This window comes from Xenopus laevis, chromosome 3L (genome assembly GCF_017654675.1).
Source record: "Xenopus laevis strain J_2021 chromosome 3L, Xenopus_laevis_v10.1, whole genome shotgun sequence".
Taxonomy (NCBI): domain Eukaryota; kingdom Metazoa; phylum Chordata; class Amphibia; order Anura; family Pipidae; genus Xenopus; species Xenopus laevis.
Window position 1 is genome coordinate 86,134,778 of NC_054375.1, and position 26,145 is coordinate 86,160,922.

General features: G+C 34.2%; 1 protein-coding gene across 2 annotated transcripts in view; it reads right to left on the minus strand.

The window, feature by feature from the left end:
- sema3a.L (semaphorin 3A L homeolog) overlaps positions 1-26,145 on the minus strand; it is a 137,449-nt gene that overhangs the window by 25,499 nt on the left and 85,805 nt on the right. Inside the window, exons 5-11 of one of the 2 annotated variants that reach the window (XM_018250610.2) lie at positions 22,361-22,454; positions 19,017-19,136; positions 13,169-13,311; positions 12,651-12,765; positions 12,413-12,482; positions 8,859-9,003; positions 6,582-6,801 (exon numbers count right to left, since the gene is read on the minus strand). In XM_018250610.2, the coding sequence (XP_018106099.1) occupies positions 6,582-6,801; positions 8,859-9,003; positions 12,413-12,482; positions 12,651-12,765; positions 13,169-13,311; positions 19,017-19,136; positions 22,361-22,454 (907 nt within the window). 2 annotated transcript variants of the gene reach the window in all.

Sequence of the window (26,145 nt, forward strand, 5' to 3'; positions counted from 1 at the left end):
ATGTGGTTTTCATTTACATGAAGTGTAAGTCTGAGCACTGAATATAGTGAGCACACTCCAGCTCAAGAGTGCTCATGCCTACTCTTCCTGTTCACATGAAAGGTGATCACAGGTGTTTTTCAGATGTATCAAATATTACCCATGTGATATTAGCCTTGCTGTTTGCTCATGTAAGTTGTTGATATGTAAGTTGGGTGCATATAGACCTTCATGAAATGCAGGCCAGACAATACACTCTCTCATAATTGCCCACAAAGCACTTGGCCTACTTCAGATCTAGTTGCTCATTCCTTTCAAACCATCTACTTTCTTTCTTCCTTGCAAACCATCTACTCATAACTAGAGTGCTTAGTACCCACTGAACTCATCATTTCCTTATGCAAACACTTTGTAGAATCTATATATTTATATTATATATATTATTTAGAATTGAGTTTCTGCAAGTGCTATCTAACAAATTCTATAACTTAAGAGTCCTTTAGATACATTGCCATCAGTTTATTTCTTGAATTTTACAGTTTACCTTACATGCAGACTTTTTTTTCTACTCAATAATTATAACCTTATATTTATTTACACTAATGAATATCATCTTTAATTTATTGACAATTTGAATAAGTTATCTAGATGCCTGAGTTAACACATCTACTAAAGCTTAAATTACTCAGCAGACCTGTGCGTCATCTGCAGCAATGTATATTTTCTTTTCCAGTCCCACTTCCAGACAATTAATAAATAAACTGCATGGGGCAGAGGTCAGCACCGAGCCCTGTTGTACACCTTATGTTATACTTGCTAAATCTTAAAATGTTTAATTTACAAAAACTCTTGCACTGTGACCTTTAGTCATTTGCTCATGTAGATAATTGTCCCTTACTCTATGCACCAATATCCTATGTTAAACAATGAAAAGATCTAGTTTAGTCCTTCCCAGTCTGAACATCTCTTTATATGGTTTAAATAAAGACATCCAGAAACATAAGAGGGACACACTGAAGAAAAACAAGGTTGTGTGCATATGATTTAAGCATAAAATAAAAAGCATAAAATAGACTGGAACTTGTTTTTGGAGTGAATTGATTACAGTGGCAGGATTTAAATTATGTTGGAGCAGATTATGCTAATAATAAACTGTGGGACTGGTTATTAAAGGCTGAATTATTCTTGAGGGAATATGTTGAGGAAAATATAAATGTTTTAGTAGATACCTGACAGAAGCAGTTGGATTATTGCAATATTACAATAGAAAATGATGACAAGTTTTAGTGTGAGCATAGGAGAGGAGCTGTTTAGCTGTGTAAATACAAATGTAATGTATGGTAAGGGGCAATATATACCTAACAGTTTGGCCTACTTGTACTCAAATTAGAAAGGGAAATAACGCTACACAATTTTTTTTGCAAGAGATTGTGCTTTAAATGTCAGCTTGTCACTTTTTTGTATTCTTTATCATTGTTTTAAAATCATATATCAAACCTAATACATAAAAACACAAGATACCATCTCAGTACATCTTTAAGAGCACTTGTCAAGAAGAATTACAGCAAAATTTACACTTTTAAATGAGTGCAGCTGCATGCTTGAGGCAGTTCATTTAATATTACTATAGCATATTCCAGTAAAAAGTGGACAGTTTGGACAGGCCCCAGACATCAATATTTCATGTAAAGAAACCATGTAAGATGTTTTTCTGTGGAGCCTGTATGCCACACAACCACACTTGCAAAAACTAGTAAATAGTAAAACCAATTATTTTTCTAATTAGTGTTTTTCTTTTAAGAATAGAGAAATAGCAAGGTTGTACCAAAAAAAAATGTGGAGCATTCATAAATAGAAATGCAGATGTTCTTCAGATGAACATCTGCTAGATGTCAACGGAAGACCCCTGTTCAACACTAAAATAACGTATTTGCTGCACTACACAAATATGACATGCTGCATGTTGAACACCTAAATGAAATCCGTATTTTTATACAACAAAAACATAAAAGCTGCAGACAGACCGAGTCGGCGGCTTATTGGCCCGTGTGTGGGGCCATCCCCTATCAATATCTGGCTGAAAGTAGGCCAGATGCGGATAGGGCAGGGTAAACAATCCTGTCGGATCGCAGCCACATCTGTTCATTGATGCCGCCTGTGATCCAACTGCCGTATAGCCTCCATTCTGATCCGATCATTGGGCCCTAGGGCCCACGATTGGATCAGCCCAAAATAGTCCACCTCAATGTGGGCATATGGAATATCTAATATTCAATCGAATGGTTCCGACCAGAAAATTCTAATCGTATTTGATTCGTACTAAACAAATTTTTCTCCCAAACTAAAACTCGAATCTCAGGAAGGCTATTAACATCTCCAAATGGCTCAACAGGCCTCTGCAATTGGCTTGTAAATGAATTATGCAGGTTTTAGGTGGCAAATATTCAAATTAAGACTGTTTCCATGGTCGAGGGGTGGTAAATTTACATTCGAATAGGGGGATTAAATAAGAATATGTTTATTTTGACACGCAAAATCAATAGAAATCAAATTTGAATTTACTATTCGACCCTTGATAAATCTGCCCTTAATATCCTAGTAATATTCTATTTCTTTTTTGAACATAATAACTATTTTGAACAAGTATATTATTTATCACAGTCAAGTATATAGAATTAATAATTTAGACTTTATTATAAGGACTTCTGATTCAGATGTAAATAAAATTGTAATACAGGCAATGAGACCTCTTTTCCAGAATGTTCAGGACCTAGGGTTTTCCCGAGATCTTTCCATAATTTGGATCACCAAACTTTGCTAAAAAATGCTGTAAACATTAAATAAACCCAATATGATTGTTTTTCCTTTAATAATAATTAATTTTTATCATAGCTGGGTTCAAGTACAAGGTACGGTTTTATTATTAAAGTAAAAAAGGAAATAATTTGTAAAAAATTTAATTATTTGATTCCCATAGTTGAGAGCTTGCTGGATAATGGGTTAATGGATAATCCCATACCTGTATTCATATTCTCTATGCCAAGACTATAAAACCCATATACTGCAAGATAATCATTATGGTAAAATGACAAAAGTAATAAGAAATTTATATGTTTATTTATATATATTTTATTTTATTTATTTTTTTCTCCATTTTATTAAATCATAAACTGTATGACATGGTGAGAAACGTAAACATAATTTTATAAAAAAAAATTGAGATGTAATTCTAAATGTAATAATATTTTCAATGTACTTTAGATTTTAAAGTAGATGGGTGGAATCTGATAAGCTTTAAAAGAAAATTGAACTGCTCACCTCTTAATTAAAACAAGGCCCTCCCTTTTTTTTTTTAACAACACACAATGTAAATTTTCACAGCCACTACATGTGCAGAAGCTGTGAAGGTCAAAGGTAAGAGAAGGCCTCAGGTACTAAAACTACACTATCTGATCTACAGATAACTTTTTCTTTTAACAAGAGTAGAATTTCAAACAGTTTCACACACATTAAAACATTCATTTCTTTCCAGATCAATAGGCTTCAGTTTAGAGCTTGGTTGGAGGTTAAGAGGGCTATTAATTCACTGTAATGATGGCTGTACTTCCACTATACGAAATAAAACCTCAAATCAGATATTCAGAAAATTGATCTAGCAGGACTTTTATTCTGACTGCTGAAATGCTACAGTAAAAACATATTAATCTTACATCTTTACATCTTACATCTTTATCTCAGAACTGTTTAAAGACAGCCAATAAACTGTTTAATTAGATTAGGAACAAATGAAAATGACTAGGAAAGTTTAAGAGTAGTAGCACATAGGCAATTTAAAAAAGGAATGCCTTGAACATATCGCTGTCGGCTGAAACATTACAATCACTCTCCCATGATTTCCCATACAGATGGTCTCCCCATCATCTCACTTATTTAGGAGTTCAAATCACGAAGTCATATGAGGAGTGGGCACAACTAAATTTAAAAAGTCTACTAACAGCAATAAAGAAAGATCTTGGTAATTGGTTTGGTAAACCACTCTCGTGGTTTGGCCGTATGAATGTGGTCAAGATGAATATTATCCCACGCATACTATACATCTTTCAAACACTTCCACTGCATACATCTGATAGCATCTTACAGTCTATTCAATCAACCCTTAAAAAATTTATATGGCAAAATAAAAAAGCCAGGATAAGTCACAGGATACTGACCAGGGAGAGGGAACAAGGGGGTGTGAAGCTACCGGACTGCAAACTGTACTTCATAACCGCTATACTTACTCGTATTATAGATTGGTCACATCATGCAGAGACTAAGCTTTGGGTCAACATAGAACAACAGTCAACTTACAGTTATCTGATGCATCTACCTTGGCTAGACAAGCAGCATCGACGTCTTAGGCATAGCGACCACCCACTGATAGGACATACCCTTGCATTATGGGATAAATACGGGACCAAATTTGAACTCACTCAATTCCCATCCCCTCTTACACCCGTGATTAATAACCCGGCCTTCCCGGCTGGTCAACAGTTAAATTATTTTTCTAATTGGCTCATAGAAGGGAATCTTCAGATGCTACACTTCATTTCTAATAATGATCTTGTCTCTAAATCTGATTTGCAAAAGGTTACACCTTTTACCCAGTTGGACCATCTTAAATATGTTCAGATAAAACACTTTTTCTCCAGCTTAGGGGGCCAGGCTACGATGGGTAGACCTCTTTTTCCATTTGAGACCTTATGTGCGGCTAGTTCCCCACCAAGACATGCCATATCGCAAATTTACAACCTTTTACGTAAACACCAACAATTTCGCAGACCTGCCTTTTTAGATTCTTGGGCAGCTGATTTACATACATACTTTGATGATGACCACTTCAACAAATTTATGCTAAAACTTTTCAAAAGCAGCAGATGCTGCCGAATTCAGGAGACTAATTATAAGTTAGCCACTAGGTGGTATCTTACCCCTACACGATTAAAGTTGATATATAAAAGTACTAATGGTTTGTGCTGGAGATGTGGAGTAGAAGCTGGTTCTCTATTGCACATTTTTTGGACATGCCCGCTTATAAAAATGTTTTGGGAGGATATCAGGCACGCCATGAAACTTATACTAACATACGATATACCTGATGATCCTGCGTACGTGCTTCTTTTTCATTCTGATACAACTCTCAAGGTCTTTCTGTCTACTATAGAACCACATCTTTTAAATGCTGCAAAACTTTTAATCCCGTTGAAATGGAAACAAACCACGACCCCGACATTAAGAGAATGGTATAAAAAAGTGGATGAACTCCACAGGTTCGAAGAACTCTCTTTGTTCGGGGCTGAACGTTCTCAGGAACATATTTCTATGTGGTTTCGGTGGGTTTCGTTTAAAGAAACTGACTTTTATAGGACTACTGCCCTGTAGTATAACTCCACTGCCTCCATCCAAGGGTCTCTTTGTTTCTCTTCCCCCCCCCCCACCTTCTTCTATCCAGGGGCTCATTCTATTATGATTGTATCTTTGGACAAGTTATATTTTGTTTATGAATGTGTACTGATAACATGTTGCTCAATGTACCCCTTTTCTTTTTTCTGTACCCCTTCTGATATTTTTGGAAAATAATAAACAGCTATTTGATAAAAAAAGGAATGCCAAAGAGTCCAAGGGGAGCTTCAAGGCAATAACAATGTTTGTCAACCTACCCCAAAATGTGCAATTATCATATGTACCATAGTGCAACATATAATAACATCATAAATTGTATATAGTAAAAGATTCAATTATTATAGAAAAATGTCATTTGTAAGGCTTTAGTGATTCCAATATGTGAAGCCTATGTTAAATACATTTTATATAAGTATCTAAATAACTTCAATTCAGAGGATCTGGTAGACAGACAGAGATTGATTTCTGGCTGAATGTTTCCAATGAATAATCCTGTCTGTGCCATGTTTGATAGGTGCTAAGTACTGAATCATCCCCACAGCTTCGTGCAGATGATTAAAATTTTCTTTGGGTCAGAGGATACAGGGAATAAATTATTGCTGATGTTCAGTATATTTGCAAAAAAAAAAACAAAAAACTTTCTAAAAGCCAGGGGAATGGAATTAAAAGAATGGGAAGTCATTGTAAAAGCTAAACAATATAACACCCATAGCAAAAAAATGTCACACTTTAATTCTCAATGCACATGTGCCCTTTTCCTGAACTAACTAACTGTAAGTCTTTTCCCACACATGTAAAATGTTAGTAACCAAAGCTTTATTTCGGTGTTCAGTTTTCTAGTGATTTATGCCAGGCATCAATTTGAACTGAGTCAGGAGATTTACAGCACAGGAATCTGAAAACTGACCCCTGATACCTAAATGCGTTCTTTGATGGCGGCATTTAGCAATAATATCACACTCATAGAATGAAACAGATCTCTTCCACCACACGTCTCCTCACCCTGATCTCATCCTCCTGCTAATATGTGAGCTATTCCATTTATACACATTTTGTTCTAGGGACTTTCCCTTTCCTGTTCAGTCTGGTGTCTTATATTTCAAACAGTTTTAATTGATGAACCACTGAGCAAGTGTAAAAATAAAGCAAATAGTATTTACCAGTTCCAATAAACATGACATCGTATTGACCATCCTCAGCTTCCACTCGATCCACCACTATTTGTGTAAATTGATAATCCACTTCCGTTTTTATTATGATGGGACGATTATTGATGGGAAAAACAGGATTGTACATGGCCGGGTGACTTCGTGCAAACATAATAACTTCATCAGGGAGATCCTTTGTTGAGTCAAAGCCACCAAAAGTCTTGCTAGGGCACTACAGATATGCAGAATAAAAATAATATTAAAGACATTATGCATGTTCATAAAACCATTGATTTCTACCTCTTATTCAGATACACAGGGGCTAAGCAAGTGTTAATTGTTCACTTAATATCTAAATGTTGTAAATAATGTTTATATGGGTATTACTAAGCCCCTTTTCTTTTTGCTATCTTTTCTTTAGGCATGCCTTTTTTTAACTTGCCTCCTTTATTTATGCCCATGTATCCTGTACCCCTATTCAATAGTGATTTTGGAGCTTTCGCCGAAAAAATTGTGAATTTTCAGCCAAATGGCGAACAATTCTCGTTTTTGACCATTCTTTCTGACGCCAGCGAATTTTCGCAGCAGTTTTGCGAATTTATTCGCCGGCGGCGAATCGCGGGAATTTGCGCCTGGCAAATAAATTCGCCCATCGCTACTATACATGCTTTGTTCATAGCTATTCCAACAAATTATACTAAGCTGGTACTAAATATCCATATATTTATACACTCTTGAAATTTAACATTAAGTGGTTTGCGATACCACAGCACATCCAATAAAGTTGTTCGCATGACAAATTTTAGCATGATACACATTTTATAAGCACAGCTTTGCACCCTCATATACTATCAGTCTCTCTTGAAGTAAGTCATATGGAACTAGTACTTGAATAAAAAATAAATAAACAATATGAATCAAATGAACAAACAAACAAAAAACCAACAGCATAAGAGGCATACATATATATATATATAATTTCCAGCAATGGATTTAGTATTTACTTGGAGAAATCTACTTAACTACCAACTAATCGGCATACATTTTCATCAGTTAGTTTCACTTCATAGTTTATTAGTGAGGAAACAATGAAAATCTCATCCGAGGCCAAATATTAGCAGAGAATGCATTACTATGGCAAATCACTTAAATCCCGTAGTTTCAAAAATAAAACCATTGTTTTCATATATTTTCACAGAAGTGGATATCGGATATAATATACATAATATCTTACGGGAAAATGGATTTATTTTCTAGAAAAATAAGTTGTAGTTCACATTTCCAATAAATTAATGTTGAAAAGAATGGATACTGTATATACAAACATGTATTCTTACTTAAAAGTGATAGAAAATAGCCAGAATTGCTATAGTCTTCCAGAAGTGTAAGATTCTAAAAAAATCAATTCTCTTTGTTTTAACCTTGATTCAAATGTTATTAATATTTAAATAGTGATGAAATCGATAATGTCACAAACAGTGCATTCCTGTCTACGGAGCTGTTTTTTTGAACTCCCCACTTCTCTAAATAACAAAAGCAAGATTCATGTCTGCCATATTATATTATAACAGATATTAAAGGAGCATGTCATTTTAATTCAAACAGCTTCTTATCTAGAGTATTAAAACAAAATTTTATTTTCCCCTGCTCCCCTCCCCCCTTGGTCGTCCTGCAAACAAGTTCAATATCACAATACAGTAGCAATGACTGTTAGTTTTTACATTTTATATAGGCTCAATATATAGAATTTTTTTTCTAAAGTGATATTGTTCCTATTAAAAACTATTTAAACATGTATGGAAATAAGTTTTACCCATGTTACTAATTAGTTTACTTAGTCTGCCATTTCATGAAGCGAGACATTTACATACAGCAGCAGAGATAATATTTTCACTTGACACAGATTTATGGCATTTTTCCAAGTGGTGAAAATGTTCCAGAATCTTTCAATGGAATTTCACCGTGATTTGTTTTCCAGAAAAAAAATAGAATTTTTCACATTTTAAAAACCTAAGAAAAAATGTCCAAAAAATACAAGGGAAATCACCCACTGACTTCTGGGGAGAGCTGTGACCCCACTGGTTGGCGTGGAAGGCAAAGTCTGGATAATAATGATGATTACATTTTTTTTTCTAAGTCAGCTTTTTTTTCCGGCGAGACAGACCACATGGCCAAAATAGGGGGTGGATTTATACAAAATTTTATATGGCTACAATTAATATTGCCATGAAACTGTACCAGACATTAATTTTGCATTCCCTTGTTTAGATTGCATTGAATGCTACTTACAGTTCCAGGTCGAGGGTATGGAACCCTTCCTTGGAATGGCACCCACTGATAATTTGGACCATCTCTATGAGCATAAGGACCCAAAAAAACTCTTCTTATGTCCGTCAGACTATACATACAGACTGCTGAACCCTTGAATATGTTACTGTAATGAAAAACCAGTTTAAACAGTTAAAGGTTTAGCAAGTAAGACTGCATAGCAAACATAATTCCAATCACAGAGGTATGAAAATAGAACATTTATGCACAAAACTAATTAAATGTGGTTTAAATGTAAAATGCTTATGATTTCTCATAATTCCAGTCTTTCTCATAATAAACCTACTCACGTGTAAGCCTTTTGCAAGTACAGACATGCAGAGTTTGATTTGTATCTTGTGCTGATGAGTTTATTTAGCTGTTGCAAATAAAGGTAGCATGCAACTGACTCAAAATAAATGTTCAAAGACACTGAATAATATAGTTATGATTATAAAAGATAAGCTGCATAGTCTGCATAGGCATGTAAATACTGTGCCTAGCTTGGAAGTTCTTTATAGCAGGTTAAGGCAAGTTATGAACATGTACAGTAATTGTATCATTTTATATGGTTTATAATCCTGATTAGCTATTAAATGGGCTTAAATATTATAATTTTTTAAAAATATAGTTTATAAAATATGCTGTGTTTCCCACTTCCAGTTTGATTAACGAAAATTATCAATTACTCCCACCAACAGTGTGAGCCCATCTACTACTTCACCAACCAGTAGATAAATGGAAGAGGCAGCAGCCACATTACACTTGAGAAGGATAAATGATGTGAAAGTATTCCCAGGGGAGAGACAGCAAAAGCCATGGGAACTTAAAGGATGGAAAACCACAAAAGAGTAAAAACATACAAAAATGAAAGAACTGCAAAAACTACAGAACTGCAAAAGCAGAAACAACTATTTGCATATAGGGGAGGAAAGTAGGTGGAGTTCAAATGGACACCAATAGGGGAAAATGATAGAGGGGTTAGGTACCTCTATGAGAATTGGTTAAGGAAACCGAGAAAGGTGGGGGATGGAAGTTGGATCATCAAGGGATAAGTGCAAGGGGAAATAATTCAAGATGTCCAATTTTGCTTCATAGTGCCTCAACTTTAAAACAGGTTTAGGTTATAAAATATTCCAGTGGCATTTATGCTTCTGTATAGAATGCACGACGAGTGCAACTCCTGAAAGGGTGGTTATAGTAAAAACGTTACCCTTTGACATGCTTAGCCAAAACCAGCTGCATACTTGCAACATATTTCACGGTAGTCGCAGATCTCCCACTGACAATTGCACTAAAATATCATAGGTGTTATCATCAACCCCATAGGCACAGATGAAGGTGTGCATTTTTATGTTCATATAAAACATTTTTATATTCATGTAAAATGTCATTTGGTTGTAAAGTAGAGTGAAAAGTAAAATAAAAAGGGATTCAGTAGGTTCACAGTTGTATACTTTCTAAAATTTATGTTTAAGAACTTTATTGCAATTTGAGGGCATGTAAATAATTTTACAACAGAAAAAACACTGATAGGCACATTATTGATACACAGGTACTCAACCCCTGTGGTGCATATACAGGGGGCACTTGTGACTTGTGTGTTGCAAAACACAAGACAATTTACCCAATTTTTTACCCAATCCACTTTTCTTTGTAAATAAATCTCATAATTTTGCACGTTTTGTCTCTGCATATTTTTGTCCTCCTGCAGCATAGTTTGCTGTGAATCTAGTTGTACATTATTATAAAAGCAGTAAATGCATATCTGAAGAAAGCTTGGAGGTATTTATGGCAAGCAGTAAAAACGTGGGTGGGTAGATATAACAAAAACAAAATGCTTTGGGCACACACACCTCACGTATAACAACTGGAAGTAAATAACTGGAATACACATAAACACACATAAATGGAAAGTGATGCACTCAAGTGTCCCTTTATACTGTATGCTTGGCCTTCTATGAGCAACATATAAGCAGACAAACAAGGATATATTGCATTTTTTTGTGCCATTTACAAATTCACCACAGTCATATCCCTCCTCCGTCTCACTAACAAAGTCTGGCATATCATCTTTTAATCAAAAACACAATTTCTTTGTATATCTTCCACTCCAGGTTTGTGTATTTCTTTCAGCCATCAGTAAAGCCTGTAATGACTGATGAACAGTGTGGGCAGCATTTGCAATGCTAAGAGGAGCCATTCACCCTCTATTCATAGCCAGTAAGTCTGACTGCTTCAAAGAGGGAAATAAAAATGTGTGTGGTTGGTGGGTAGGTAGGTGTAGAAACATTTCAAACATACTGTATAACTAAAGGTTATTTTGTATGGGCATCTAAACATCCAATAAAAATATTTTAATGGTCTGCAACTCCTGTGCTGATTACACTCTCTACACTTCAGCCCCAATCACCATTTAAAGCCACCAAATTAAAAAAAAAATCCTATTAAAGTTGCTACTTCTACCTCCAAACCAATAAATGGGGGAAATACAGCTAGTATCCTAAAAATAAATTATTGTGCTAAATTTTAAAAAAAATTATATATATATTGATGTATTTAATATTCCTTTACACTCTGGAGTTATGTAATATAAAGAGCAATGTTTGCTATAGCTCTTATCACCTATACCAACCAATTAGTAGGTAGCATTTACTAGTCATCTACAGTATTTGAATGCAAACATCTTATTGGTTGCTCTGGGTTACTGTACCTGGGAAAAATGTGTGTCATATTGGGATCTCTTTTAAATTTTTTACACTAAATATTTACATTAAAAATGAATAGTTTGCCTTACCCCAGTCAGCATAGCCACTGCAACCAGCAAAACTAGATCTATAGAAGTAAAAACTAACCACTGGCTGGGAAACATAAATGGGTTCTTCACGTTTAAGTTAAACTTACCCTACATTTCCTAATTCATGGCACCTTAACTATACAGTGGCCACATGTGTAGGGCAAAATAAACATTTTATTTGCTGTTTTGAAGGTTTCCCAGGCTTGTGTAGTGCTGCTACATATACCTCCATTGTAACTTCAATTTGGCGCCATATGCAAATTAAGCATCGCTAGCATAACTTCGCTTTGCTTGACGAATTAACGCTAGCGCAACTTTGCAACCTTACGCTTCCCCTGAGCACAACTTCGGATTTTAGTGAATTTGCGTAGCTCTGGCGAAAATACGCCTGGCGAAGTGCAGCGAACGCTGGCGCAACTATGAATCTTAGTAAATTTGCCCCTTATTATTTTATAGAATGACTAATTCTAAGCAACTTTTCAATTGGCCTTTTAGTTTTTTTTAATTATTCACCTTCTTCTTCTCACACAAATACTCTGTAAGACTATACAAGTATTATTATTGCTACTTTGTATTGCTCATCTTTTCTCATCAAAGGAGAAAACCTGCTTTAAAAAGGGCAGAGTTTGTCCCATGCAAGTGCCTTACGCACATTTATTAAACAAATTGGTACATCAGTTATTCCTTCCTCATTAAACATATGTTTTTAAACAAGCAAATCAACTTAAAAAAGTGGTACCTTGAGGTTGTAAATACAGCATAAACAACTGGATTTTTTGGATCTTTTGAGTTCATCAAAACCACATCCTCTGTAATTGTAAAAACACAACACATAATTCATTCCATTTATATATATATTAAATGTACATTAGAACAATATGTAAGATGCATATTTAATGGGAAATGGTTAGCTAATGACAGTATTGTGCAACAATAGGAAATTAAGAGTATATACAAATATTGCAGAAATAACTTACGTAGTTCATCAAAATGTGTATCAATGCCATTAGGACCAGGCACTGAACAAATTAGGCGAGCTTTAAGAAAAGTAGTCCATTTGTTAACTAAGCTTCTGTGGCCACCAAAATCATTCTGGAATAAATAATACATATTTAGTAAGGAAAACTGAAATATTTGTATTAACAGTATTCATACATTTTAACATGTTTTCTAAAAACACAATGTGTTACCTTATCTACATGAACGCTGTTTAAGAACAAATTGCATGAGACAGACTTTGTTAAAAAAACTATAAAATACCTTTTTATGGGCATAGTGCAAAATATTTGACTTTATTATGTCGTTAAACATTTATCATTTGCAACCCTGTGGGGTACTTTGACTATATAGATATATTATATAGTCTGATTGCACCAATCCTCAGATGATGCAAATAAATCCAAAAAAATACTGCTAACTAATAGTTTACCAATATTTCTACATAGATAAAGTCACAAATATAAATTTTAAAAGATATCATGGAATGGGCCATTACCTTGCATAGCTGTCCAATTCGTGCATGTGTTGCTTTTCCAGTATGTTCCCCATCTATGGCATTTTCACGGAAGAAAAAATAAACTTTATCGTCTTCTGGATTATCACTTTCTGGCACTAAATAAGCACCAATGAACCTTGGATCTACGAGGTGAAACATATGACAAATTGTTTTCATGAAACAGAATAAATATACATTACATATCACTAGTAGAATTTCCGAATTTAAAATCCATATACAACAGACTTAATTTGCCCTTTGCATTAATATATAAATAATTCTAGCTGTTCAATTTTCAAAAGATTCTTTTAAGATGTTACCAAAACATTATCTTACTCCAGATAGATAGTCATTGTTCTCATTTGTCCCACAATACTGTTCTCTCCTAAAAACTGTATGGTAAATGTTATAGTACAAAGAAAAGCTTAATTAGTGGGGCATAGCAATTTGTTAGGCACCCCACCCTGGGGTGGCATCATCCTCTCTGAAAAACAAACCAACCCTGTTTACTATTCTAGTGAATGCTGTACTACCATCTTGTCACCTGTCCCAGGGATTCCTTGTGGCTGCCCATCAAATTGTAACAGCGATTAAGCTTTTCCTTGTCCTTAACTGTAATGGTCTGATTTATTAAAGGGATTGAGTCATGATTTTTATGATGTCGTTTTTATTCCTAAATTACACAGTGTACGCTGCAAATAATTCACTCTACAATATAAAATTTCATTCCTGAACCAGCAAGTGTATTTTTTTTAGTTGTAATATTGGGGTGTAGGCAGCCATCTCAGGTCATTTTGCCTGGTCACGTGATTTCAAAAAGAGCCAGAACTTTACGATGGAAGTGCTTTCTGGCAGGCTGTTCTTTCTCTAACTGAATGTAACTGAATGTGTCACAGTGGGACCTGGATTTTACTCCATAAACTCCACCTTGCAGTACAGCAGTAAAGAGTGACTGAAGTTTATTACAGCTCAAGTCACATGACTGGGGCAGCTGGGAAACTGACAATATGTCTAGCACTATGTCAGATTTTAAAATTTGCTCTTTTTAGAAAGGGATTTCAGTGCAGAAGACTGCTGGAGCAGCACTATTATGCTGTTATTATTGATGCATTTTGAAAAACATATTTTTCCCCAAGACAGTTTCCCTATAAGTACTGTTAATTTAAAACAATAATAGTATCAGTATTTCAAACAAGCTGGCAGAATAGTTATTATGCTAGAACCCAGGTGCAAACAATGCACTTCTTTGTAAATTAGGGGCAATTTGCATTCTTCTTCTTATTATTATAAGTTTCACACAGGTGGGTCAGGGGCATGGTCTTAAAACACCCTCCAATAGTATGAGAAAGGAAAAAAAAAACATGTAATAGAGTACAAAAAGGAAATACTGGATGTAATGCCTCGTCAGCTTTTTCTGTATGGTGTTTATGCTTGTTGATTGTTCACTTAGCCCTGCAGTCACTAGTAGCAAATGGGACCCACAATGTTTCTCATAGGGTCATCAGACTTGAAGTAATGGGACTGAATATGACCCTTAATCTGCAAAAATGGCTCCACTGCCTTCTTTGTATGACATTGTTCTTTTAATATAAACGGAACATGCTGGGCACTGGATAACCAGGCTACAAGACTGGGGAAAAGATTGGCAGTACAGTGCTAATATTTTATCTCTGTAAATTCAAGGCTCCAATTCCCTTTTCTCATCAAGTATTACTATCATCATTAGAAGTATTGTACTATTTTTATTAACTCCTATTTATAAAGCTAACATATTACGTACATACTACGTTTCCGGATAACAGATCCTATAGCTATATATAAAATATATAATTGAAATAGTAAGTAATTGTTAATGAGCATCTCCCTGGAGAAATGAATTCTCTGTTTACTGGCATTTGTAAAGAATTTGGGCACAATCTTTAGCTTAGAAATGTTTCTCTTGCCTTGTTGATGTTCCATAAAAGACATTGATTAATTACGGACTAGATCTTTTGAGAAAAACATTTTGGCTTCTCTGCACAAAACACTAACACTTGTGATTAAAGACTGGTGGAAAATTAAATTTGACTTTTTTTTTTTTTTTACTGAAAGGGAAAAAAATGCTACAATAGACTTGGAAAATAATATTACTCAATCTGACATATTTTGCTATTTCATATAATGACTTTGTTGGTTGGCTCAACATTTCACACAGGATATCTGCCTATTTGAGTGTCTTTGTCACTATAAAAGTATAAAATAATGCATTTGCAATGCTAATCACTGCCCTCTTGGTGCTTTATAACTCCATGAAAACCTTTTGGAGATGAGTGCCAAAATTATAAAAGGCTCATTTTTCCAAAGAATTCTACCATCTGGTTTATACTTTATTTTAATGTAAACCTGGAAAATATCCAAGTAATTCTACTCAGGGCACCAAAATATTGTAATAGATTATATGAGCTAACACACCCTTCATATTATTATTATTATTAACAAATAGCAGATCATGATCTGGAACAATTTTTAGTCAGGGTTCACAAAATGTCTTAACCATACTGGGAATTATAATCTGATTTTTTTATTATATGCCAAAAGAAAGTACTTGAAAATGTGGAAATATAGTCTAGTGCTCCATCTAATGAACAGCACAGACAAAAATGTGTATGACCTTTGCACACAAATGAATACTTATGTTATCCCTTTCTAAAATGTTTCAAAATAAAATGTTTTTTTTTTTTTGGGGGGGGGGGTGCCACCTGAAAGTGACTCATGTAGCTAATTGGACATATAATTATATATAGCAAACAGTGCAATTCATAAAAATGGTATATTTCTTACAGCTTTGTCAAGAATCCTTTCGCTGTTTTTACTTGATGTATCAGTACCTATGTCAAGTTTATAGAGATGAAGTTCCGGGCCTTAGAAAAAAAAAATCAGAAAGAAAAACCCCAAACGTTTTTCCAGTTCTCGTTATTTTAATTTGCTTGCATTCAAAGGATATATATTTCAAAGATAACTTCAGGGAAATACGTGACATCTCTTGAACCCTTTTGTGGTCACCTAGGGAGTGAAGGACTAATTTGCATAGCATGCAGGACCTCCTTTTACCCCACATTGTATGCCCACACTGTAGATAGAATAAAGTGGGACGGACAGACTCAGTAGACCATAGGGCTCCTCTGTCATTCTGTTACTATAGTTATTTCACACTTAACCTTCACTGCAGATTCTCCAAAGAAGAATCATTTTGTTCAATTGGTCTTCAGCAGATTGGAATCAGTACTCAAATGGTGAAATAGGCTTTTGTATAGCACACACTAATCCAATTGTTTTTTCATTCTACTAACTTTAGGTCAACAATCACGCTGCTGCCAGAAACTAATTAATTTGCAAATGGGTCTTATTTTCACAGAAGGAGATCTTTACAAAGCTATGTCAGCTAAGCCAGTCACACCACAGTGACATGCATTATCATGACATCCTCCTCCTGGTAAATCTCTTAACTTCCACTGTGTAGATGAGCTCAAATTACCCAGTCAAGGGTAAATCTCTATTGAGCACCAGCAGAATATATAAAGTGGTGACCAGTAGCAAGACTTTTTTTGCTTTTAAAATGATGTTCGGCAAATGCTATTTACTTTTTATTTATGAGATTATAACATTTAAACGGCATGTGTAATATTTAAAGCTTTAGTGCTGCATATATAATAAAATATGTGATTGGGCCCTTATAAGACATTACCATTTACAAGTGATTCCCACAGTCTGCATAAAATACACACAGATAAAAAATTTGTATTTTTATTAAAATAATTTAATTGAGATATACACATAAAGCATACTATATGTTGGTTATCAGTACAAAAAAATTGTTATAGTCTTTTGTCAAGTAATAATCCCAGAATGTATGTAACATTACTTTAGTAACTAATATAGATCTTTTCTTATTTTCAAACAGTTTTTAGATGGTGTTGGTTTCTACATCATATTATTAATGACACCATTTTCTATAAGAAATACATCCCCTAAGTGATCATAATTGTTATTAAGTACTATGTAAATAGTTTGATCTATGAATGTAATACTATGCTGGGATTTGAAAAAAAACATACAGAAATAGACCAAAAAAAATCAAGTGGATCATAAAACCACTAAAAACATTAATTGTATTTTCATATTTGTTTTACTTTGACATAGATCACTATAACATTTAATAGCTATTAATTGTCTCCTCAATCGTTTCTGATTACCTATGGGACACTGACTGTATAGTTAAAAAATACTTTACCTGTTTTTATAAATATTGTGTTGCTAAATGTGAAGCTTACTGCATTATTAATTGTAAAATACAGTTTACATTCTTAAGACAATCTTAGGGTAATATATTAAAATTAGTTATTTTGTTCCATACCATTTAAACATTACTTGCATTTATTGGTCTGCTGTTTCAAAGCAAACGGATTACTGCTCCCGGGCAATCTTAGTTCCTTTAGACTGTAATCTCTATGATACAGGGTGTTACTTACCTTCAGTATTTTTGCAAAGTAATAAAAGCAGAAAAAAATCTTACATCAGGGGGACTTAATTCTGATAAATAAGCACACTGATCAAATCAGTTAATGGTTTGATAAATATATCTGTGATGCCCACCGGGAGAGAGGTTGTAGTAGATTGCCATCATGTTATATATTCCTTTATTACAACCTGTTTTAGGATAAGGGCATGTGCTGCTATTTCGGGAGATTAGTCGCCCAGTGACAAATTGCTTCTTAATTAGGCGACTAATCTCCCCGAACTGCCTTCCCGAAGTTGCCTCACTAGGAAAATTCGGCAACTTCACAAAGCCGAATCAATCCGACTGCCATCCTGCCAGAGATTTACATTCTAGCTTGCGGGAATGCAGTTTGGGGAGATTAGTTGCCCAAAGAAGAAGCGTTTTGTCGATGGGCGACTAATCTCCCGACTAGCAGCGTGTTAGCCGACACCCAACTGATTTCTTTGATTACTAGCAGTACTTATAAGACAAGATGTCACTGTACAGTAATTAAGTTAATCGTTTTAAAGTTGAACACTTTTTGTTAGTTTTACAACAAAATTATATGCTGGAAAATATAAAACCAAGGAAATGTGCTAACGCAATTTAAATTTAAGGTACTTAAACAATATTTTCCTTACCAATACATTATTGTGCTAATGAAAAGGTATAAGGAGTACTATAAACCCTGTGCTATACAGGTATAGGATCCATTATTTGTAAACCCATTATCAAGAAAGCGAATAACTGGAAGGCCATCTCCCATAGATTTCATTTTAACCATCTAATTTCAATTTCTAAAAATAATTCCCTTTTTTCTGTATTAATAAAAAAAGTACCTCTGACTTCTTCCTAACTAAGATACAATTAATCAATCTTGGAAACAATACAGTCCTATTGAGTTTAATTAAAGTTTAGATGTTATTATACTCAAAAAGTTATGGAGACCCAAATAACAGAAAGATCCCTTATCCAGAAAACCCCAGCACTGTAAACACCTGTATTGCTCCATCAATTAAGAGAGAGAAAAAATATTGCATTTACTAGTTTTACTAGTTACTAGTGCATTGATTTTACATAACTTATTTAGTAATATATATTAAGGGTTGCAGCATTAGAAAAATCTGGCAATAATTAAGGAGAGAGAGTGAAAATGAGTGAGTAAATAACTGCAATGCAAGCAAGTACTGATACTGTATTATATTGTAGTATTGTCTCATAATGAAGCTTCTTGGGACAGTGACAGTTTTACTGCTTTATATGGTTTACATCACAACCAAAAATCTAAGTGTTTCCACATCTACATCATTTTATAGAGGGTGATCTGCTTACCATTTAACCATCTGGAGTCATGCTGCTCAGTCCTAATTGGATGATGATTTCCAAGCGTGCGGAAAATGGCAAAATCTCTTCCCATAAAATCTGCTGCAGTTCCAGAATACAGCTCCCCATCTGTGCATTGGGAAAAAATACCAGTGTCTTTTACCATCTCTATCACACTTGTAACCATGCTTGTGAGAATTATGTAATGACTAAGTTATGCCGCTCTATAAAAAGGACATGCTTCATTTTTATTCAGATTTAAGCCATTTCTATAATCCTCTCAATGCCAGATGTTTTGCTACATCATCCTTCTTTTTCATCCCCCCTTTTAGTTATTTGTTCCAGAAGATTTCCCACACTTGAACCTTAAAATCTTTAGCTTTCTGGACCACCCCAGTATAAACATTTGTTCACAAACTTTGCTTACATAGTCTAAATTATGCTCAGTGTTATTTATAGGAGGCTTTTAACCAAATGTTCAACAAGATAATTAAGACAATAACCAAGAATTGCAATGTAGGCTTTGTGAACATGCAAGCATTTTTTGTTTAAGAACCAGCTCAATACACTCCAATAGCTGTCAAAAAATCTCATTTTTTTTATGTCACTCAGCTACTAATAACTTCTCAAGTACTCACTGAACATTTAATATATTAATAATTCTTAACACAGAAGAATTAAACAAATGCTTACCAAAATCTACAAAAGTATTGATGTATAGTTTAGTATATAACTTACAAACAACCACCCACTGTGTATCCTATAGATTTTAGGGATACATCAAATCCAGGATTTGGACCTTTTTCAGCAGGATTCGGATTCAGCTGAATTCAAGTGCCTGGCCCGAACCAAATCCAAAAGATCACGTGACTTTTTGTCACAAACAAGGATGTTAAAAATGTTTTAACTGTGTGCTGCAAATGCAATCCTCTTCCCCCTTAATTTACATATGCAAATTAGGGATACGATTCAGTTTTTTTATTTGACCAAATCTTTCACAAAGAATTTGGGATTCGCCCAAATGCTCAAACAGTGGATTCAGTGCATTCCTAATAGATTTTATTAATGACTAAGGGCACAAGGGGTGCTTTCACAACCAGTGTATTTCAAGTGCTCTCCTTTAACCATAAAGCAATCAATACTGCAAGAGGTAATGTTATTTTGGACAGTTGCATTACAGCATTTTTAACAAAACAATCCTGTTGCAGCTCCACCTCTCTTCCTCTTTACTTGCCTAACAATCAAAATGAATATAAAGTGCATTTGGCTACTTGAGTGGATGCCCAGATTGTACAAAATGGTACCAACAAAGCAAAATAAAGACAAAAAAAAACATTAAAACATTGAGTTCTGTGGCACACACCACACATTGCATTTGCAATAGAGAAACCCCTCTAACAATTTTATATAGATAGACTGGATCTTAAACAACCTATGATGCTTTGTGTTTATTAGTAGTTCTATTTATTATTATAATAGTTTTATTATTATTACTTCTTTTCAGGCTCTTTACTGTTTATCACTCCTCCTGTTCATAGCTTGTTATCTAAGGCTATTGTTTCAAGTAAACATTATAATGCATCCAAGTTACAAATTTAAAAACTACAAAATTAAAATCCTAAATTGAATGGTGGCCTCCTTAATTGAGAAGGATTTAGGGCTTTGTGTATAACAAACTTTTGCAATTTTAGTCAGTGTCCACTAAAGCTAATAATTACTTTTTTGAAGGGGTAATCGTGTACTTTTTTGTTAGTATGGAGTGCAATTGTGGGCTCCAGTCCTTTGTAAGGATATTAATTAAACTGGTTCAAGGAATTAAACAATGCAGTTATGTGAAAAGACTAAAGTTAAATTGTTTTTTCTGCAGAAGAGATGCTTAGAAGAGGACATATATGACAAAGGCTTTTGATTAAGTTATTTTTTAACTGTAATACTGTACATTGTTAAGAAATGATCACCATTTGAAGCAGGAAGATCAACAACTGGCTTCAAGTAAGGTATGTTTGGAATGGCTGAATTACAAAACCAAATGAAACAAGATACCAGATGTATTTAAACACATTAAAAACACATTGTACGACTCCCAAACATCTTACAGAACTAGTGATACATTTGAAAAAGGTATAATAATAATAATGATTGGTGTATTATTATAGAATAGCTTTAATTATTGTATTGAGCACAAAGGAAAATAGTTCACAAAGATGTAAACAATTAAAATAACTTTTTTTTGGCAATCCAATTTTATGTTTAAAAAAGCAAAAGTATCTCAAATATCCATAAATCTTATCCTCCTCTATGTTTTCTACATCATGTTCCAAAGGCAATATTTTTGCATTTTTTAATTATAAAGGTTCTTTCTTTTCATATTATAAATGCCTATCTGGGAAGAATAAAATAAAAAATACACTGTCCATTCATATGGCTGGTGTGTCATTGTGAATGTACCTTGTTGAAGTTGCTATGAGATATGAATTATATACCAGATGGTAGGCTGCAAAAACATTATTTCTGAATGAATTTGGGAGGTTGGAACAATGCTGGGATTGGATGAGTTTGATGGACCTTGTAGATAATTTTGTTTCATTTATCTTGTCTGCTGGGATATCGGCTCAGGACACTTGAATGAATTAAACAGATATTTGCTGCATTTCATTGCTAGGAAAACTAATGACTTGTAGGAGGAGATTGTAACTGAGTTTGCTGATTACATTAAATTATGGAGAACATTTGAATCTATTCAGGATGTGTCATTCTTGCAGTGGGGTCTTGACAAACTGCTGATCTGAACTGCTAATTGATAGATGAAATTAAGCTATTGGTATTAGTATTAATAATCTGTAATATAATACAGATCCAAATAGCAGCCTGGATGTGACAAATAGGATACAGCCTCAGATAATGGGTTTTGCTTTCTCTAGATCAATGAGAGTTTAGGTAGAATTTGCTTGGGCAACAGGTTCAAATAGATGGCTTTATGGCTCAACTCAACTGATCAACAATTAAATAACATTCATAAGACAATGTCAGTCTGGGTTTTGTTTGCAATTTCTGACCTTGAAAAAGAGAGTGTGTTGTATAACAAACATTTGTTTATGCAGTAAATACCTCATGTTGACACTTATAAGTCCTTTGGTTCTGTTCTCTATATTAGAAAAAATGCTTCATGATGACCCTTGTGCTTTCATTACTGAACTAATTGTTACTCTTCCATAGGATATGAAATGTGTAGGCATAATACTGATGCATGCCTTTTTGGGATTATTAAAGATATATATGAGAAATGAAATATATTGTCAGGTGCCTAAAACATATCTGCACAGACACTGGACACATTTACAAGTTGATCTTACCTATTAAAATAGATGCTGTCAAAAGCTTGGGATCATAAGGACTCTTTCCTCTACCATTTTCAAAAAACGAGTCTTCAAGTTTAAAAACATTATCCTGCTGGTAAAATAAAGATAGATGTTTATTATCTTGTAACTAAGTTTAAAGAAGCTTCAATTAAATAAAATATTTATTGAACATGGTATGATTTCACATTAAAATCTCAGCATATTTACAATAAAATACACGTCTGCTGCATTATAAAGGCATATTTAACGGCTTGTTAAATAATAATTCTTAACAATACATTCCACAATAAACCTTAACAGAGTTCACAGCATCACTCATGGGTAAATGTCTTGTACTCCAGAGGTATTAAATCCCATGTCCACAGTGTTTTTTCTATTTCCTTTGTTTAAGTGCCTCCCTCTTACTCAAAAATAATCCATCTATCCATTTATCTATACACATATATTATCTATAAATTACTACTGCACAACATTTTATTTGCATGTATTATTAACCAATAAATAGTGATGGGCGAATTTGCGCAGTTTCGCCGAAAAATTCGCGAATTTCGCGCGAAATTCGCGAAACGGCGGAAAATTTGCGAAACGGCGCCGGCGTCTCGTTTTTGACGCCGGCGCCCGTTTTTGGCGCCGGCGTCCGTTTTTCCAAAAAAAATTTTTTGACGCCGTCGAATTTTTACCGCGAATTTTCGCTGGCGTTTCGCGAATTTATTCGCTCGGCGCGAATCGCGCAAATTCGCCGCAAATTCGCGCCTGGCGAATAAATTCGCCCATCACTACCAATAAACAATGCTGTAGTAAAAAGGAATTGTGCCTATAAAAGTTTATTAGGAATACCATTAAATGTGGGTTACTATGACTAATTGTATTATTTCCATTATGTAAACAGGTCAATGAAAAAGTATCTGAGTTAATAAAATATCTTAATGTAATTTATCTAATGTTATTCACTTTCCAGCTACCATACATCTATTTTACAATCAACCAAGTCTTTTCTTGTCACCCACACAATCTATAATAAAACTCTTTAGTTTATATATTTAACATGGTTTTTAAGACACTTCAAAATGCAGAATCTGCACAATTAAAAAGCTTAGCCACTGTGGGTGATTTATCAAGGGTTGCTAAATTGTATCGAACTTTCAGAGTTAATTTTTCTTCTGAGCTAGAATAAGGCATTAGCACTAAGCACTAATTAGAATAAAGTAAGGTTTCTGACAGGTAATAGTACTCAGCACTACTGCTTAGTGCTATTCCCCTATAGATCAGAATGGAATTTGACTGCTCAAAGCAGTCAAACACATTCTGGTGAACTGATGCAGGTATCAGGTTTGGTAATATGCCATTTTGTTTAAAGCCCTGGCAGTCAGAAAAGGAAAGTTTTGATAAACAGGAAAAATATTGAACTGCTGGGAATTGTGAAGGTCTTCCCAGTTTGATCCTTGATAATAGCACCACTGTGTAAGTTTCGTTGGAGTAAATCTAGTGCAAAATAAAATAAACAATCCTACAGAAAATATAAGTGCTTCTCTTTTGTCTCCAAATGGATTCAACTGAAGAAATAACACACAGGGAGACCAATTTACAAATAGTTGGAGTTGAGAAAAAAAATTACTAAAGGAAAAAAAAGTCAACAAAATGTGTGCTGCGTTTCCGTTTTTTTTTTAACCTGTACACTAGTTTAGTGAAAAACTCGGACAGAATATTCACAGTTGCTCTTTTTCATGGCTCATAACCCAAATGAAACCACATTGGGGACAACCCCCTATGTTTTAATTTCAACGGATTTGTAAAGACATTCTATGAGTGAAGACTGTACATGACCTTCATTTCTCTTCACCTTTTGTAGGTACCTTTGGAAAATTACTACTATTAAGACTATTAAGTCTTTATCCATCTTCTGGATTTGTATTTTCTATTAAAAAAACGAAATCAATAAAAGTTGGCATTGATTTTCACGTTATAAAGGAAAATTTTATTGCATTACTTTTCTTAATTTTTTTTGACAATCACTATAAGAATAATGGCACATAGGCATTTCAGGTGTTTTGCCCACCATGTTTTTACGACAGAAAAGACACCCATTGTTGCCTTCCATAATTCCTAAGGAGCGACAACACCAGCACAAGGGACTGTTAAACAAATTTCCCACAAAAATCTGTGTTTTGCAGAGAATTACATAAAGATTGACTGTGCTGTGTATGTTACTATTGCTTACATGATTATGATGTCAACAATATACCTTACTGATATCACTTGTTGATAAAAAGAAAACAGAATGAAAATATGCATCCTATTTATGCAAACTGTTATTAAAATTATAACTATCTGAGTGGATTGAAGGCAAAGAATATGGAATGTTTATATGCTTCACTTCAAACAGAGTAGTGACGTGAAGTCTATTTCTGTATCATTTAACCACCATCATCATAACTGTATGAACACTCTGAAGTGATTCAGAAGTAGACCCACAGGGCCTAGCAATAAAAACATTTGTCTCTTCTGCAGAATTCCATTCACTTCAGGCTGATTAGATGAGACACTGCAGAGTACATGTCAGAGAGCTTAAGAATACGATGCTAAACATTTCAACACATAATGGGATATGGATTTAACACAAAGAAAAACCAAATACTTGAGGTCAAAAGGCTATAAGGGCTAAAAGATGTGTTAGGAATGAATATAGAAGTATCCTATTGCTCACCAAATGTACATCACATGACGTGGAACAATGATATGTAGAACATTACTAAGTGAATGTTGACATCATACAAATGCAAATTAATTCTGAGTGCTTAATTTTCTACTAGCAGAAATGAACAAAAAAATAATTCACCCTTTCTTATTAAAAAATATAATAAAGAAATGTAGCTAGGCAAAAATGAGGTAATAAAATAAATGGGAAAATGTATCTGAATTTTTTTGACATAATCAGATATTATACACCATACAATGAAGCAGTGGGTATGGATTTAGACTAAGCATTCTATATTAAAATGCACCAGGCAACATGTAAGTGTCTATGACAACATTTCTTTGCCTGCTTCCAATTATCATATTTCCTTTCATGACTCTCACAACTAATTGTTTTTATATTAAAGTTCCAATTGGTTTTTGGCACTTTTGAAATGGTTTGCAAAACTAAAACTTGCTGGTGATGAATCACTGAAATTTTAACAAGATTGCAGCTTGGTGTATCATATAGCTCATCTCTGGATGAGCTATAGGAAAAGAATTTCTAGCATCTCAAGTTTAATTATACTAATTTATTTAACTTGCTGGCTTACATTTTATAGGAATAATGGTTTCCTTATTTCTAGTTTCAGAAGTCAGAAATCTTGCCTGAAGTTATATATCTGAAAGCAGTTACAGTTACAGTATTTGATATCTCTATGCAGAGTCCAAGGCTGCAAAGGACATAAAATATGCAATCCATTATACCCATTAGTAAACATTAGTCTCACAAATAAATCATGGCTTTCAAAATACTGTATGCCACAATTTGGTCACAATATTTTGTTTTATTTTGATGAAAATGGTAAAAGGGTAAGGGTTATTTGTGAACCTACAAATGTTTATACGTGTTATATACTGCAATCTTTTGGTACATTTTAGAAACGCAACCATAGGTTGCTTGTGATTTTCCTTATCAAGCTATTCATCAGACATATGGTGCTGGACATTCACAATTAATGGAGCACCAAACTTATTGAATCTCTGGTTGCAGAGTTTTAGTGGCCATAGTCTGGTCAACCTTAAAGTCTAATCAATCAGCCCAC